This window comes from Xyrauchen texanus, chromosome 29 (assembly GCF_025860055.1).
Source record: "Xyrauchen texanus isolate HMW12.3.18 chromosome 29, RBS_HiC_50CHRs, whole genome shotgun sequence".
Lineage (NCBI taxonomy): Eukaryota > Metazoa > Chordata > Actinopteri > Cypriniformes > Catostomidae > Xyrauchen > Xyrauchen texanus.
The window spans coordinates 29,223,618-29,236,150 of record NC_068304.1 but is presented as its reverse complement, the minus strand read 5'-3'; the positions used below and the strand labels follow the sequence as shown (position 1 = coordinate 29,236,150).

General features: G+C 37.3%; 2 protein-coding genes across 2 annotated transcripts in view; one reads left to right on the top strand and one right to left on the bottom strand.

The window, feature by feature from the left end:
- The window catches only part of LOC127623160 (rho guanine nucleotide exchange factor 26-like), a 42,326-nt gene extending 36,812 nt beyond the window's left edge, over window positions 1–5,514 (top strand). Inside the window, exons 13-15 of the mRNA XM_052097448.1 lie at window positions 1,245–1,315; window positions 2,674–2,775; window positions 4,532–5,514. Of these exons, the coding sequence (XP_051953408.1) occupies window positions 1,245–1,315; window positions 2,674–2,775; window positions 4,532–4,674 (316 nt within the window). The 3' untranslated portion in view covers window positions 4,675–5,514. The remainder of the gene's footprint in view (window positions 1–1,244; window positions 1,316–2,673; window positions 2,776–4,531) is intronic.
- Window positions 5,515–5,633: 119 nt separating this feature from the next.
- The window catches only part of LOC127623159 (ATP-dependent DNA/RNA helicase DHX36-like), a 37,085-nt gene continuing 30,185 nt past the window's right edge, over window positions 5,634–12,533 (bottom strand). Inside the window, exons 23-25 of the mRNA XM_052097446.1 lie at window positions 11,332–11,455; window positions 5,955–6,107; window positions 5,634–5,801 (exon numbers count right to left, since the gene is read on the bottom strand). Of these exons, the coding sequence (XP_051953406.1) occupies window positions 5,634–5,801; window positions 5,955–6,107; window positions 11,332–11,455 (445 nt within the window). The remainder of the gene's footprint in view (window positions 5,802–5,954; window positions 6,108–11,331; window positions 11,456–12,533) is intronic.

Sequence of the window (12,533 nt, the reverse complement as noted above, 5' to 3'; positions counted from 1 at the left end):
TTTACTTAGTCATTTGAGTGTATAATTGTATTTTAACAGATTACATGTATAATGGGAGTTTATGCTCAAGCATTTGTCATGTTCCAGATTCCCCTTTTCTTCAATGACTCTATTAAACACTAATTGGTATTTAAATAGTAATTAGACAATGAATGAGTCACACCACACTTACGGTCATTAACGGTCCCAGTAATGAAACAGGCGAGAGGCCTTTGTGACCCTCTTATTCTGTAAACTGGACCAGAAAGCATGAGCCAAGCATGACTCACACAACTGGCCAGCTATGACTGTCTACTCAGATTGTGAAAGTGGAAGAGAAATTCGGCTGGCGTCTGTGAGTGCCGTGGTCAGGCTGAGCATCCCACGGGCCAGCTGACTCACTTTAGGCACTTTGTATCTAGTGCACTTCAGATTTGAAAACACTGTGAGTGTCCTCATTCAGCTGCTTGGACGTTCACTCAGGACATGTGTTTGTGTTTGAGTCTCAAGGCATGAAATAAAAATGCACTGAATGAACAGCAAGACATGACATAAAGACGTCCAAAGACGTCCATCTGACACATGTACACAGACAATTAAAAAATACAGTAGCATAAAGGGAATGCAGGAATGCATCCTGTGCAAACAGCATATGTCATCACAGATTTTCAGCCATTTACATTTAATTTGATTTACAGTAGTTGCCATCTTGTAGCAAACCTCTTCCCAACGAAAAGTCGTTTCTGAGAAACGGCGGCCTCATTCCTTTCTACCGCCACATTCTGTTCTTTGACTTGAGTGATGTTTGTGTTGCGTTTGACTCGTGTACGTCACAGCTCAAATTGCTCAGGAATACATTTGACAAATGACAAAAAAAGGACAAAAATAGAGTCATCAGACTTGTATTTATTTTCTATGTACATCTTTCCTTTCTGTGAAAGCTGTAGTGTGTTCTCACTGAAACTGAAACACAAAACGGCTTATAAGACAGAACAGAAGCTTCTTGTATTATGAATGCTTTGGCACCAAGGTCAAGTTTCTCCTAGTAACCTTACCTGCTGCTGTACCTGAGTGCAGAGGTGTGAATCTGTGAATGGATCAGAATAATGGAATGTAAAGAAGTGGAAACAACTAGCTTCTCTTGCGGTTTCTGTATTATTATTATTATTTTGCCGTTGACAAAGACATCACAGATATATGATGTCAAAATGGATTCTCTTGGTTATCATTTAATCATGTACTTGTATGTTGTTTTTTTCTGGCAGTAATGATATGGCACGCTGGGTGAGTGCTCTGGGACAGAACAACAGTGACAACAAGAATGCTGACAGAAAGAGTGAGTAAAAACAGACTCAGTGAAACGGCACCGCCCTCTGGTCATATGGTATATTAGTCACACGACTTGACTGCTTGTAGTGGTGCATGCTTAGGCAAGCATCACTGTTACTATTGCTTATACTTAAGGTTAGGGATTTGAACAAACCCATAACCCTACATATGAAAGTTCAGTGTTTGTGCACCTTGTTTAGTTCACAGCCACTTTTCCACCATCGGGCCAAACAGTTCTTGCTACAAAACTGTACCCATTCCATGCCGATCTAGGCCAATTAGCATGGTTACGCTTTCTTTTTCCACTGTGGTGCCGTGAAACCAGTAGAATGGTCGCATGTTCCAGTTTTGATGACTGCTTTTTTTTCAGAGCCATAAAGTTGGCTTGATGTTGGACGTTCGATATTCAGCTTTTTGTCATTGGTTTTACCCTGCTAATACACAGCAAAGACACAGTGTGTGTCACAAAAAGGAAAGTACATTTGCTGAGGGCTTGTGGATGCCACTGGACAGAACACACATAGGTAAAGGTTCCCAGACCAGCTAAAAATGATATTTATTGACAAATTGTCTAAATATTATATGAAAATAGTATATGAGAATATACTGATACATTCTGAGTTTTAATAAGCTTTAATATAGCTTTTATTATTTTCAGCCAAATCTTAGTGAACTTGCCAAGCTAGAAACAACTAAATGCGCTATAAGTTACCTTGGCGTTGGCAAATTTACAATTGTGAGTCGACACGTACTAAAGCCATTTCACCAGCACGGTTGAGAATGGTTCAGTATGGTTAGCTAACCATGCTGAGAATTCCAGGCTGAGAACGGTTTGGAATCATACCATGCCGAACCATATCTAAGTGGAAATGCTACTGCAACTGTTCCGTATTGTGCTCAGCCCGATGGTGGAAAAGTGGGTACTGTTTTTATAGAGCTTTTCACCAGACATACGATAAAACAGGTGCAAAAAAATCACATACACTTACATTTGAGGTACTCGAGCCATATTTAGACTTGAGGGTGAGCTCTTTTTTTCACCCTGAACACTGTGGATTCTGCAATGCAATTTGCTAAAAGCTCTCATATTGACCAGATGGTAACACCTTGGCAACCATGTAGTTGCAACTTTTTTCACTCCAATAATTCATAATTTTCATAAGAAAATGTAAAAGTCAAATTTGTTTATACTATTTATACAAAATGATCCAATTTTTAGTAGCTATGACATTGTTATCTTTAAATTGCAATGGATAAATTATTTAAAAAAACATTACATTAAAATGATAGCATGGTTGTTTTTATTTTATAAGTTATCATGTTTCCACTCTAAAAGCACTGTGCCCTACTATTTTTCTCCACTAGATGCCATGCAGGTGGAGGTGACAAGGACATACCCAGCCAGGCAGCCGGACGAGCTCTCTCTGCAGGTGGCTGATGTTGTACTGGTGTCCCAGACAGTGGACGGTGAGATCAAGACCCTCGTGCTTCCCTAAATTCTTTACTCTGAAGTGCCTTTCCTCAATCTCAGACACAAATCTGATCTCTCACATCATTGCGTTAGAGTTGCTTAGAGAGGACCAGTTTTCTTTTTTGTCTTTGTTATTGGATCTGTAATGATTATTATCTAAAAAAGGAAACGTTTTAAAACCGCAGGGATGTGTTTTTCATGTGAGGCTTAACTGAAGGTCTTGTTTTTGATGCTGCTGGTCAGAGGGTCAAACAGTGGTCTCGCTTTGGCTGGTGCTGATTGGCTGGCTTTCATGTTGAAAGGGCAAGGCTCACGGGAGCTTCAAAGGCCCCTTCAATTTTTCAATGGCCATTAAATATACAAAAGACAGTTGAAAGTGGGCGGTTTTATTTTAGAACATCTCATCCAGCTCTAAAGAAAGATCTATCCACAAAACGGAAGCTCTCCACAATAATCAAAGGAGAGCAGTTTCATGCAGATATTATTTCTTCAGTACTTAAAGGGATAGTTCACCCAAAAATGAAAATTCTCATCATTTACTAACCCTCATGACATCCCAGGTGTGAATGACTTGCTTTCTTCACCAGAACACATTTGAAGAAAAAAAATATTTCCTCAGTAGGTCCTTAAAATGCAAGTGGATGGTGATTTGACTTTTGAAGCTCCAAAAATCACAGCAAAAACATCATTGATACGACTCCAGCGGTTAAATGAATGTCTTCTAAAGCGGCATGATCGCTTTTGGTGTGAAAAAGATATGCAAGTAATTTTAACATCTAAATAATCGCTTCCGGTCAGCAGGCGTGTACACGTGGGACGTAATCTCGTTGGCACGTGAGACATGCGAGAACTGATGCACGTGTAAAACACATGGAAGGACAGCACTGTTTACAAGTGAGTAGAAGGAACACTGTACAGAAGCTTAGTTGATCGGTTTCTTTCCTCACAATGGTGTGTTTGTGTGCTTATTCTGGGTGTCTCAACTGAGAGGATAATGTGAGAATACATCCGTATCATGCCAACGCAAACGCGTCACTCGAGAGGCCGCATGATCTCCACCTTCTCATGAAACTTACCGGGAGTGTTGGATTATAGTTAAAAAGTACTTGAATATTTATCTTTTTCACACCTAAAGCAATCGTATCACTTTAGAAGACATTAATTTAACCGCTGGATTCGTATCGATGACATTTATGCTGTCTGTGATTTTTGGAGCTTCAAAAGACGAATACCCATCCACTTGCATTTTGAGGACCTACTGAGCAAAGATTATTAAATTAGATTATTCTATAAATGTGTTCTGTTGAAGAAAGTAAGTCATACAAACCTGAGATATCATGAGGGTGAGTAAATGATGAGAATTTACAATTTCTGGGTGACTTCCCCTTTAATGCAGTTCATCAGATCCATTACTCCCGTCCAAATCTCACAATGATTGCACATACTTAATTAATCAAAATTTCAAGACTGTGGCATGATTGGCATTATTCTTCTGATTATTAGATTGACATTTTCCACTTTTATTCATCAGTAAAGTGAGCGAGCAGAAAATGTTGGAGAGAAAATTGGGGAACGGTATAAAAAGAAATGATAGTTAAACTCGCATCACCCACATGAGCATTGGCTAATATTTCAAAGCTAACTAGGCCATGGCTCCGTCATAGGCTTTTATTTGTAGTTTAAGTTTGTTCAGTGAATGGTTTGTGTGTATCAGCGTTAATATTGAGGTTTGGCTTAATATTGTGATTTCAGGCTGGTATGAAGGTGTGCGTCTGCGGGATGGTGAGAGGGGCTGGTTTCTGTCTGAATGTGCTGAGCCAATCACCTGCCAGGCTACTATTGAGAAGAACATGCAGAGAATGGACCGTCTGCAGGGCCTAGAAACAAATGTCTGAGCATGTTTAAAGAACTCTGTCTCCCCCTTAGGAATTAACTACACATGAAGACTATTGATGGACTCCAATTCAAACCACTACAGAGTAGGAACAGCTTGCAAAAGAGATAAATCAAGTGATAGTGAGGACATATACATTAAACCATATGGAATGTGCCTTATTGAAGTTTTATGCTAAATAGAATGGTTATAGACTGAGCTCAGGGATCATTTGAAAACCATTAAATTCTTACTTTCACTGCAATAATGTGCCATTTTTGACTTCTCCAAAGTGACCCTGTTTCACTTTAATTTCAATTTGAATTGAGCACTCCTGCACGGTATGTACTTTTAAAGTGTTTAATTTTTGTAAAGTGAAGATAAGTTTTATAGCAACACAAAGTTCAGTATGTTGGTCACTCATTCAATTTTTTAACTGACTCTCAGGAAAAATGTAAACCTGAATCATTGTGAATCATGCCAAATGTAAATATGTATCAAATAATCTACATTTGTTAACATTCAACTAATCAGCATATAGATTTAAACTCCAGAAGCTTTTATGTACATTTATAATTGTAAAGATATATTATTCCGTAATGGTTTCCAGGTGTGTTTTGATCCACTAAAAGTTGTATAAACTATAAATGTTTATCTGTGTACAAGTGTGTGTGTATATAGAGAGATACGAATGGAAGTTCCCCATGAACAAGTAGACAATATTATGGCAAATTTAATGAATTGCTATGAAGACAGAAAGCCTTCTGTTTTAAATGTATACAAACAAAATAACAAGCCAATGCTAAAATTAAATTACCCAGAAGACCTGTAGTAGCTACTTTTACACCTTTTTCTGTCTATTTATTCCAACACCTGCATGTGCTGATAAAGCGTATCTACACGCTGCTATGACAGCAGATCGATCTTCAGTGTGTCAAAGCTGAATGCCATTCAAATAAATAAGCTACTGATGGTTGGTGATCACTGGCTGCCTCTCCTGGGGCCTCCAGCAGGGGTTTCCTGTGTGGTGATGAGGTCAATGATGGCAGAGATTACATTGCAATCTTTAGATTGCCAGTCATTCCAGTCTACAGGTCGAGGGCTCTTGATCTTCTCCTCCAATAATACGTCCAGCTCCTTCCTCAGGTCCTAATTTAAACAACAAATATGAAGTACACCTGCAACCAAGAGTCCAATTCAATTCCAATGTCAATCTATCCCCAAGTCCCCTCTGGCATTTGATCTTAAATTTCAAACACATCATTAACAATGAAACACCCTGTATTCCTGCTTGATGCTCACCTTGACCAGGTGAGCAATGCGTGCTGGGGACTGAAAGACGATCCACTCATCCACGGCGATGGTCTCTTGGTCCTGGTCTTTCTGTATAGAAATGTCTCCTCCAAAGAACAGCAATGAAAATGGGGACACCTCAGTGCAGTCATAAAGGAAGATCTGAAGAGGAGAGGGGTATAAATAGGGAACCAATCAGAGAAACGGGTCTGATGCACTTGCACTTGACTTTTATCAGGTATGTAAACATCACTCAGAATGCAGTATACTAATAGAGCATTTTATATTAAAAACACTATTACTAGTGCGCATACTAACAAAGTAAATACCAATAGTTATATTAACTTGAAAAAAACAGTTAACTCTCTAAAACATTTAATAAAACATTTTAAGTGGTCCTAATTAAACAGTACTTGAAAGGTCAAATTTTGGAATCAGAACTCAAATATATATACATTCTTTAATCTTCGGCTTAGAGTACAACGAACTCCATGGAGCTTGTTAAATTGAAACCATTCTTCTTAACTCAACTGTAGTTTAGAAAAGTGCAGATGTGTGCGTTAAAAAGTATAGAGTAGAATCCAATGTGCCATATGGCTAACCTAGAGTCCAGTCATCATTTCCTTTATACTGTATAAGAAGTGATATAACTCTATTAAAATAAAAACAGTGATACTTTAATCACAGATTAGTTTACTTGTAACAAGTTAACATTACTTAAATTAAGTTCAGTTAACTTGAGCCAAATAATTATGTTAATGTTTTTTCCAAATCGCTAACACAAGTATTAAACTTTGGCACGAAACCAAACATGACTTGGGGTTTGGCTCAGTTGACTTGAGCCAGAAACCAACCACCCGCCCAGGGCTGAGTTTCTTGATGACAATGAATCTTAGCTCTTCAGAGCATTCTCTACATGCAAGGTTACAAATGTTGGTTCCTTTTCTATGTGCATTTTCCAAAAGTGCGCTAAACATGAACGTCCGAAAATACGCTTTACTTACTACGTAAAATAATATTACGGGTTCAATACAAGTTAAGCTCAATCTTAGAAAGCTTTTATAAAAATAAAAAAATAGGTTACAGAGAGGCACTTAAAAACCGAATGCAGGCAATCTGTAAACATTCAAATACATTTCTAAAGTATAGCCACAAGATGTAAACAATATGCATGTTAGCATGATTTTAGTGTGGAAAAATAGCTTACTAACCTTTTCAATGCAATTATTATACCCAATGTTAAAACTTTGTTACAATGAGACTTAACGCCATGCCTAAAACGACAGTTAAAAAAAATGTAAAGCTTAAATAACAAGTTCTAACCGAAGAAATTATGTAAGTGCATTTCTGCCTTTTATACCCTCAAAAATGACCACATTCACTTACATTGTAAGTGCATCACCTTTAGTTGTCTTTAAAACTTTTTAATTAAATTTTTTTTATTTTAAGAAAAGGGAAGGTTATTGAACCCGTAATATTCCTTTAAAAATGGCTGTCCATTTGTTAAGTGCTGAAATGTCACCTTAGAATTGCATGTCCATTTACTCTGCTAATGGAATGTTTAAAGTATTTTTTTCTTAAATCTTCAATTATTTACATAAATAAACATTATTATATGGGCAAATTCATCAGTCAGTCAAGGTGCACATTAAACATTCGGTTTTCTTTGGTGTGGATGACATTGTTGGTGGTAACAGCGTTTTCTAATATATATATATATATATATATATATATATATATAAAATTGTTTTTATTCAATTATTATTCATTAACTGTTCATCCATTTATGTGGATTCATTATCTATTTTAAGCATTTATTACATAATTTTACTTTTAATTATTTATATAAAATAATATCAAATATTCAGGTGTAAGTGTTGCAATAATGAATGTATTAAGTATATGTGTAATTTTTAGTCTCCTGACGATGCACTTAAGCACTCCAGATTACTCTAGAGCAGTCGTAGCTCTACGAAGATTTTCAGGTACTACTGAAGTTAAAATGTTTTGGGGAAATGGTCTGTAATTCTATGATGATTCGTACAATCGTTTCTACGATCTACTTAGGCTTGGGATGCTTTTGAGAAATGCAGCCATGGCACAGTGGTCATACTGGAACCACTCACATTTTCCTTAAAAATAGTACAAATCTAGCTGCAGTTAGTTTAGGAAAACTACAAACAGCAGCCTAGTATGCAACAAATATATGCATGAGGAGGAGGAACACATGCATGCACAACGCCTGCATCCTCAAGCTTTCTTTCAGGTCACCTCGGACCATAGAGGTAATGGGTCTCATTAGATAGTGTGCCGAGAGCTGGTGTGTAGTATGTGTGTGAAAATGTCACTTTGCCCTATGCAAGAGCTGTACTTTTATATCCACACAAAGAAAAAGAATGGTGTGAATGTGAGTGAAACCAGCCCAGTGAAAATGGAGAAAGAGAAATAAGTGAGAGAGGAAGAAGACACTGTCCTTGCCTCAATTCAGCTTCCATGCTTGCTGGAACACAATACAGAGTCCTAATCAGGAGCCCACGGGCCTAATGGAGGCACAGGCTTAACCGGCGGAGAGATATTTTGGGTCAGCGCTGAAGACTGGGTGTTAGCTCTGACAAGACAGTGTGTCCTCCGAGAATGAAAAGAAAGTGATAATGAATGAGGAAAAGACAGAGCGGCTGGATAGAGGGAGGGACCGAAGAAGCAAGTGCAGACATTAAAATTCAGTCCACCTCAATTCACTCCCTCCAATCAATCAATTTCAATCTTCACACAAACCTTTCTTTCAGCTTTCAATCTGTCTCACTCTATAAGCTCATTCCGCTTTCTCGCTCTACTTTAGTGATACATGTCTTTTCTCTAATCTCTTTTCACTGCTTTAGTCAGCCTTCCTTCATGACATTTTCTTCTCTTCATCATTTCAGTCTTACTATGCAACACATTTCTCTACACTTCTCTCTCGTCATTGTCTTAAAAACTGTTCTGTCTCCCTCTCCTCATGTTTTTCTTAACTATGTTCCTGTGTTTCCTGCTGAGGGAGAACAAATAATTAAGGGATAATGTGCAGCAAGCTGGTCATGATCACAAAATTAATCCTAACAGTGATGATACAACACGAAGCACAGGGCCTCACTAATCACACGGCTACTCACAAATTAGATAACAAAATGGACATGAAATATTGATTTGTTCAAATTAGTTTCTTATGTAAGATGGAAAATACAGCAGAATGATACAAGAGACATGAAACAAGCACAGCTATTTAGAAAATCGGTTGCCAGGAATATTTAATTATACAGATTGACCATGGCATTCTGCATTATTTTTGTATAATTGTATAATTGATTGCTAAGGTTACTAATCAGAATCTGCAAAAATACAATACAAATAACTGGACTACACAACTTTCTAGTGTGCCGCCCTCGCTGACTGCTCACAAAAATTAACACCGCAACATGATGTCACTCGATAAGGGTGGTTCTTTTTAATGAATCAGCCGAACTGTCCAACTCAGGAAAAAGATGAAAATTGTATCCAAATATTTGTATACTAAACGTAGGTAGAATTTAATTTTGGCAAATAAATAAAATTAGGAAGGCAGAATTTACGTACAGTGAAAAACTAAGCGTAGGTAGGCCAAATTTAAGTTTAGTGAACAATTAAAAGGTAGGTGGGTAGAATTGAGTTTAGCAAACAACTAAATGTAGTTTGGTAAAAATTTAAGTTTAGCAAACAATTAAAAGGTAGGTGGGTAGAATTGAAGTTTAGTGAACAATTAAAGGTGGGTAGAATTTAAGTTTAGTGAACAACTTAACATAAGTATGTAGAATATAATTTTAGCAAACAACTATGGAGTGGTGGTGGTGTAGTGGTCTAAAGCACATAACTGGTAAGCAGAAGGTCGCTGGTTCGATCCCCACAGCCACCACCATTGTGTCCTTGAGTAAGGCACTTAACTCCAGGTTGCTCTGGGGGGATTGTCCCTGTAATAAGGGCTCTGTAAGTCGCTTTGGATAAAAGCGTCTGCCAAATGCATAAATGTAATGTAAATGTAAAAATGTAAATGTAACTAAGCGTAGTTTGCTAAAATGTAAGTTTAGTGAACAATTCAAAGGTAGGTGGGTCGAATTTTAGTTTAGCAAACAACTAAACGTAGTTTGGTAGTTGCACGTTTACTTACTGCTTCAAAAGATCTTTTAATAAATAACCATTTGTTTAATGTTGACAAACACACACAAACACACACAAACACACACACACACACACACACACACACACACACACACACACACACACACACACACACACACACACACACACACACACACACACACACACACCCTTCTGAAGAAGACTCTTGAGTGGGTCGCAATGTTAAGCCCATGGGCATTTATTGCCCATTAAAAAGCCACTAGGTGGATTTCCTGTTCTCCATTGTTACAACATTTGTCTGCACAGTATCCCGCTTGTTCATAGAAAGACAATAAGATAGACAAGACCCTGTCTCACTCGGTTGACATGACTGCACAGGACGGGGACGTTAATATTGTTTATTTTCTTTTTGTGGCAAAAACAGCTCCAGGCATAAATTTGAGACACACTGAGTAAGAGAAGAAAGAGAAGCCTGAATTTTCACCCCTTGATTTGGTAAGCAGCTTTGATCTTGTTTGAGAGGACATCAGTTGAAAGGCAGACAGAAACTGAATAAAACTCTTTAAAAAAAAAAAAAGACTCTTAAAATGGAGCCAGCAATAAATTTACAAACACCTCCTTTCTCCTCCTTTCTCAACACATCTTAACAGTTTGTCACCAGAGTGATACACAATACTAAAGTCTTCCCCTTGACATAGTTGAATGGGTACAAAAAGAAGAGGACTTCACCTGCATCCTCAGTGTTTGAGTGTGGGTTAGCTTTATAAGTTAGTTTAGAACTAAATCTGATTAAATCTAATGTAAATAATGCTTTTTGTTATTCTAAAAATACAACTGGTCTTATTTTAGGAATATGTTTAGTCTGTATTAATATATACGCATTATTGTTTACAATTAACTTTACATAAATGCTATAAATCTATGCTAATGAAAATAGTTCCCACCAAAGCAAAAGTAGGATCAACCACTGAATGTCGGCAAGCAACACACTGACTGACAGCCAGTCTGGAATACCGTGAATACAGACAAGTAGAGTGATAAAAACATTGAAGCATCACAAATGTTTTTCTATTAAAATATCAGCACACTTGGAATGCCAATTGGCCAATCAGTTTAGAGGGCTGCAGCTAACTGCTGCATAAAAAGCTTTATATAAAACAACAGAAGTCAGTGGCATAGCTGATAGTCAAGTAAACATATGCGTATAGGTGTATACTGTATGTAAAATGGTACATACACTGGTGGTCCTCATCTTCAGGTGATAGATGAGCCATGTGTAATGGAATTCTGTTTCCTCTGAATTGACAGACTTGGGGTGAATGCAAACCTTCCCATCAGCCTTGGTGTACACTTTCACAAGCCTGCAAAGAACACAGTTTCAAAAAGGATGTTAATTAATGCTATGCTATTAATTAATAATCTTAAATAGTTGATACCCCAACAAAAAACTCAAAAGATGCAACCTTAAGCAGCTCATGAAAGCAAGAATGATTCTTGAGCCAAACGATTTTAAAACTGTCTCCCTGATGAAAAATATATTTTTCAGTTTGTTCACTGTCGGACATCAAAAATATAACTATCTGCTGTGTTCAATGTTCCTGTTATTATGCATAATCCAAAAGTATATTTGAGAGGTGTTGTAGAGGATACTTGTCTTACATTGCTTTAATAAATAGTTTAGCTGTAAAAAAAAGCTGTAAAAATCAAACTGTTGGATGCAGTAAACTATATGTCATGCCCCTACAGTATTTATAATCTAACAGCCAGGGTATTCATGTACAGTGGTGGGTAATTTTGCACATTTATCTACCACGGTCAACAAGAAATGCTTCTCATTTCCTAAATTGTGCATCCTCGTTTCTCATTGCTTTGATTCTTCTATCCTCCATTCCTTCCCTTCCATCCTTTCCATGTTTCCTAAGATGGTGGAGTTAGGAATCAAGGAAAGGAAGTGAAGATGCACAATGAGAAATGAGAAGCACCCAAAGATGCTTGAGGAAACACACATAAAGTTAACTTGCATTTTGTTGCCAACACACACAAATGGTGAGTTCTCACTTTTTTTCCTCGGTCAGTCATCTGGGAGCAGTTTGTAAGACTAGTGTTGTCTATGAGATTGCTGCATAGGACCTCAGACTATCTCAGGATGCATATTCAAAATAACATGCAACGACATTGGGACAAATGGTAAATTGTCATGTGTCATAATTCCTTCATTCACAAAGCCTTCATTTTGTATGTTGCAAAGATATCATTATGATGATATTAATAGCCTATTGTAATATGTTAAATTCTAAAATAACTATATTAGTTTGATAAGTTAAAATGATATATTGTATACATTTACAGTATTTGTTGAATACAAATGGACATACTGCAGCCTTATGGATTTCTTTGCACTAACTAGTCGCCTAGCTCAGACAAGGCACTGACTGGTTG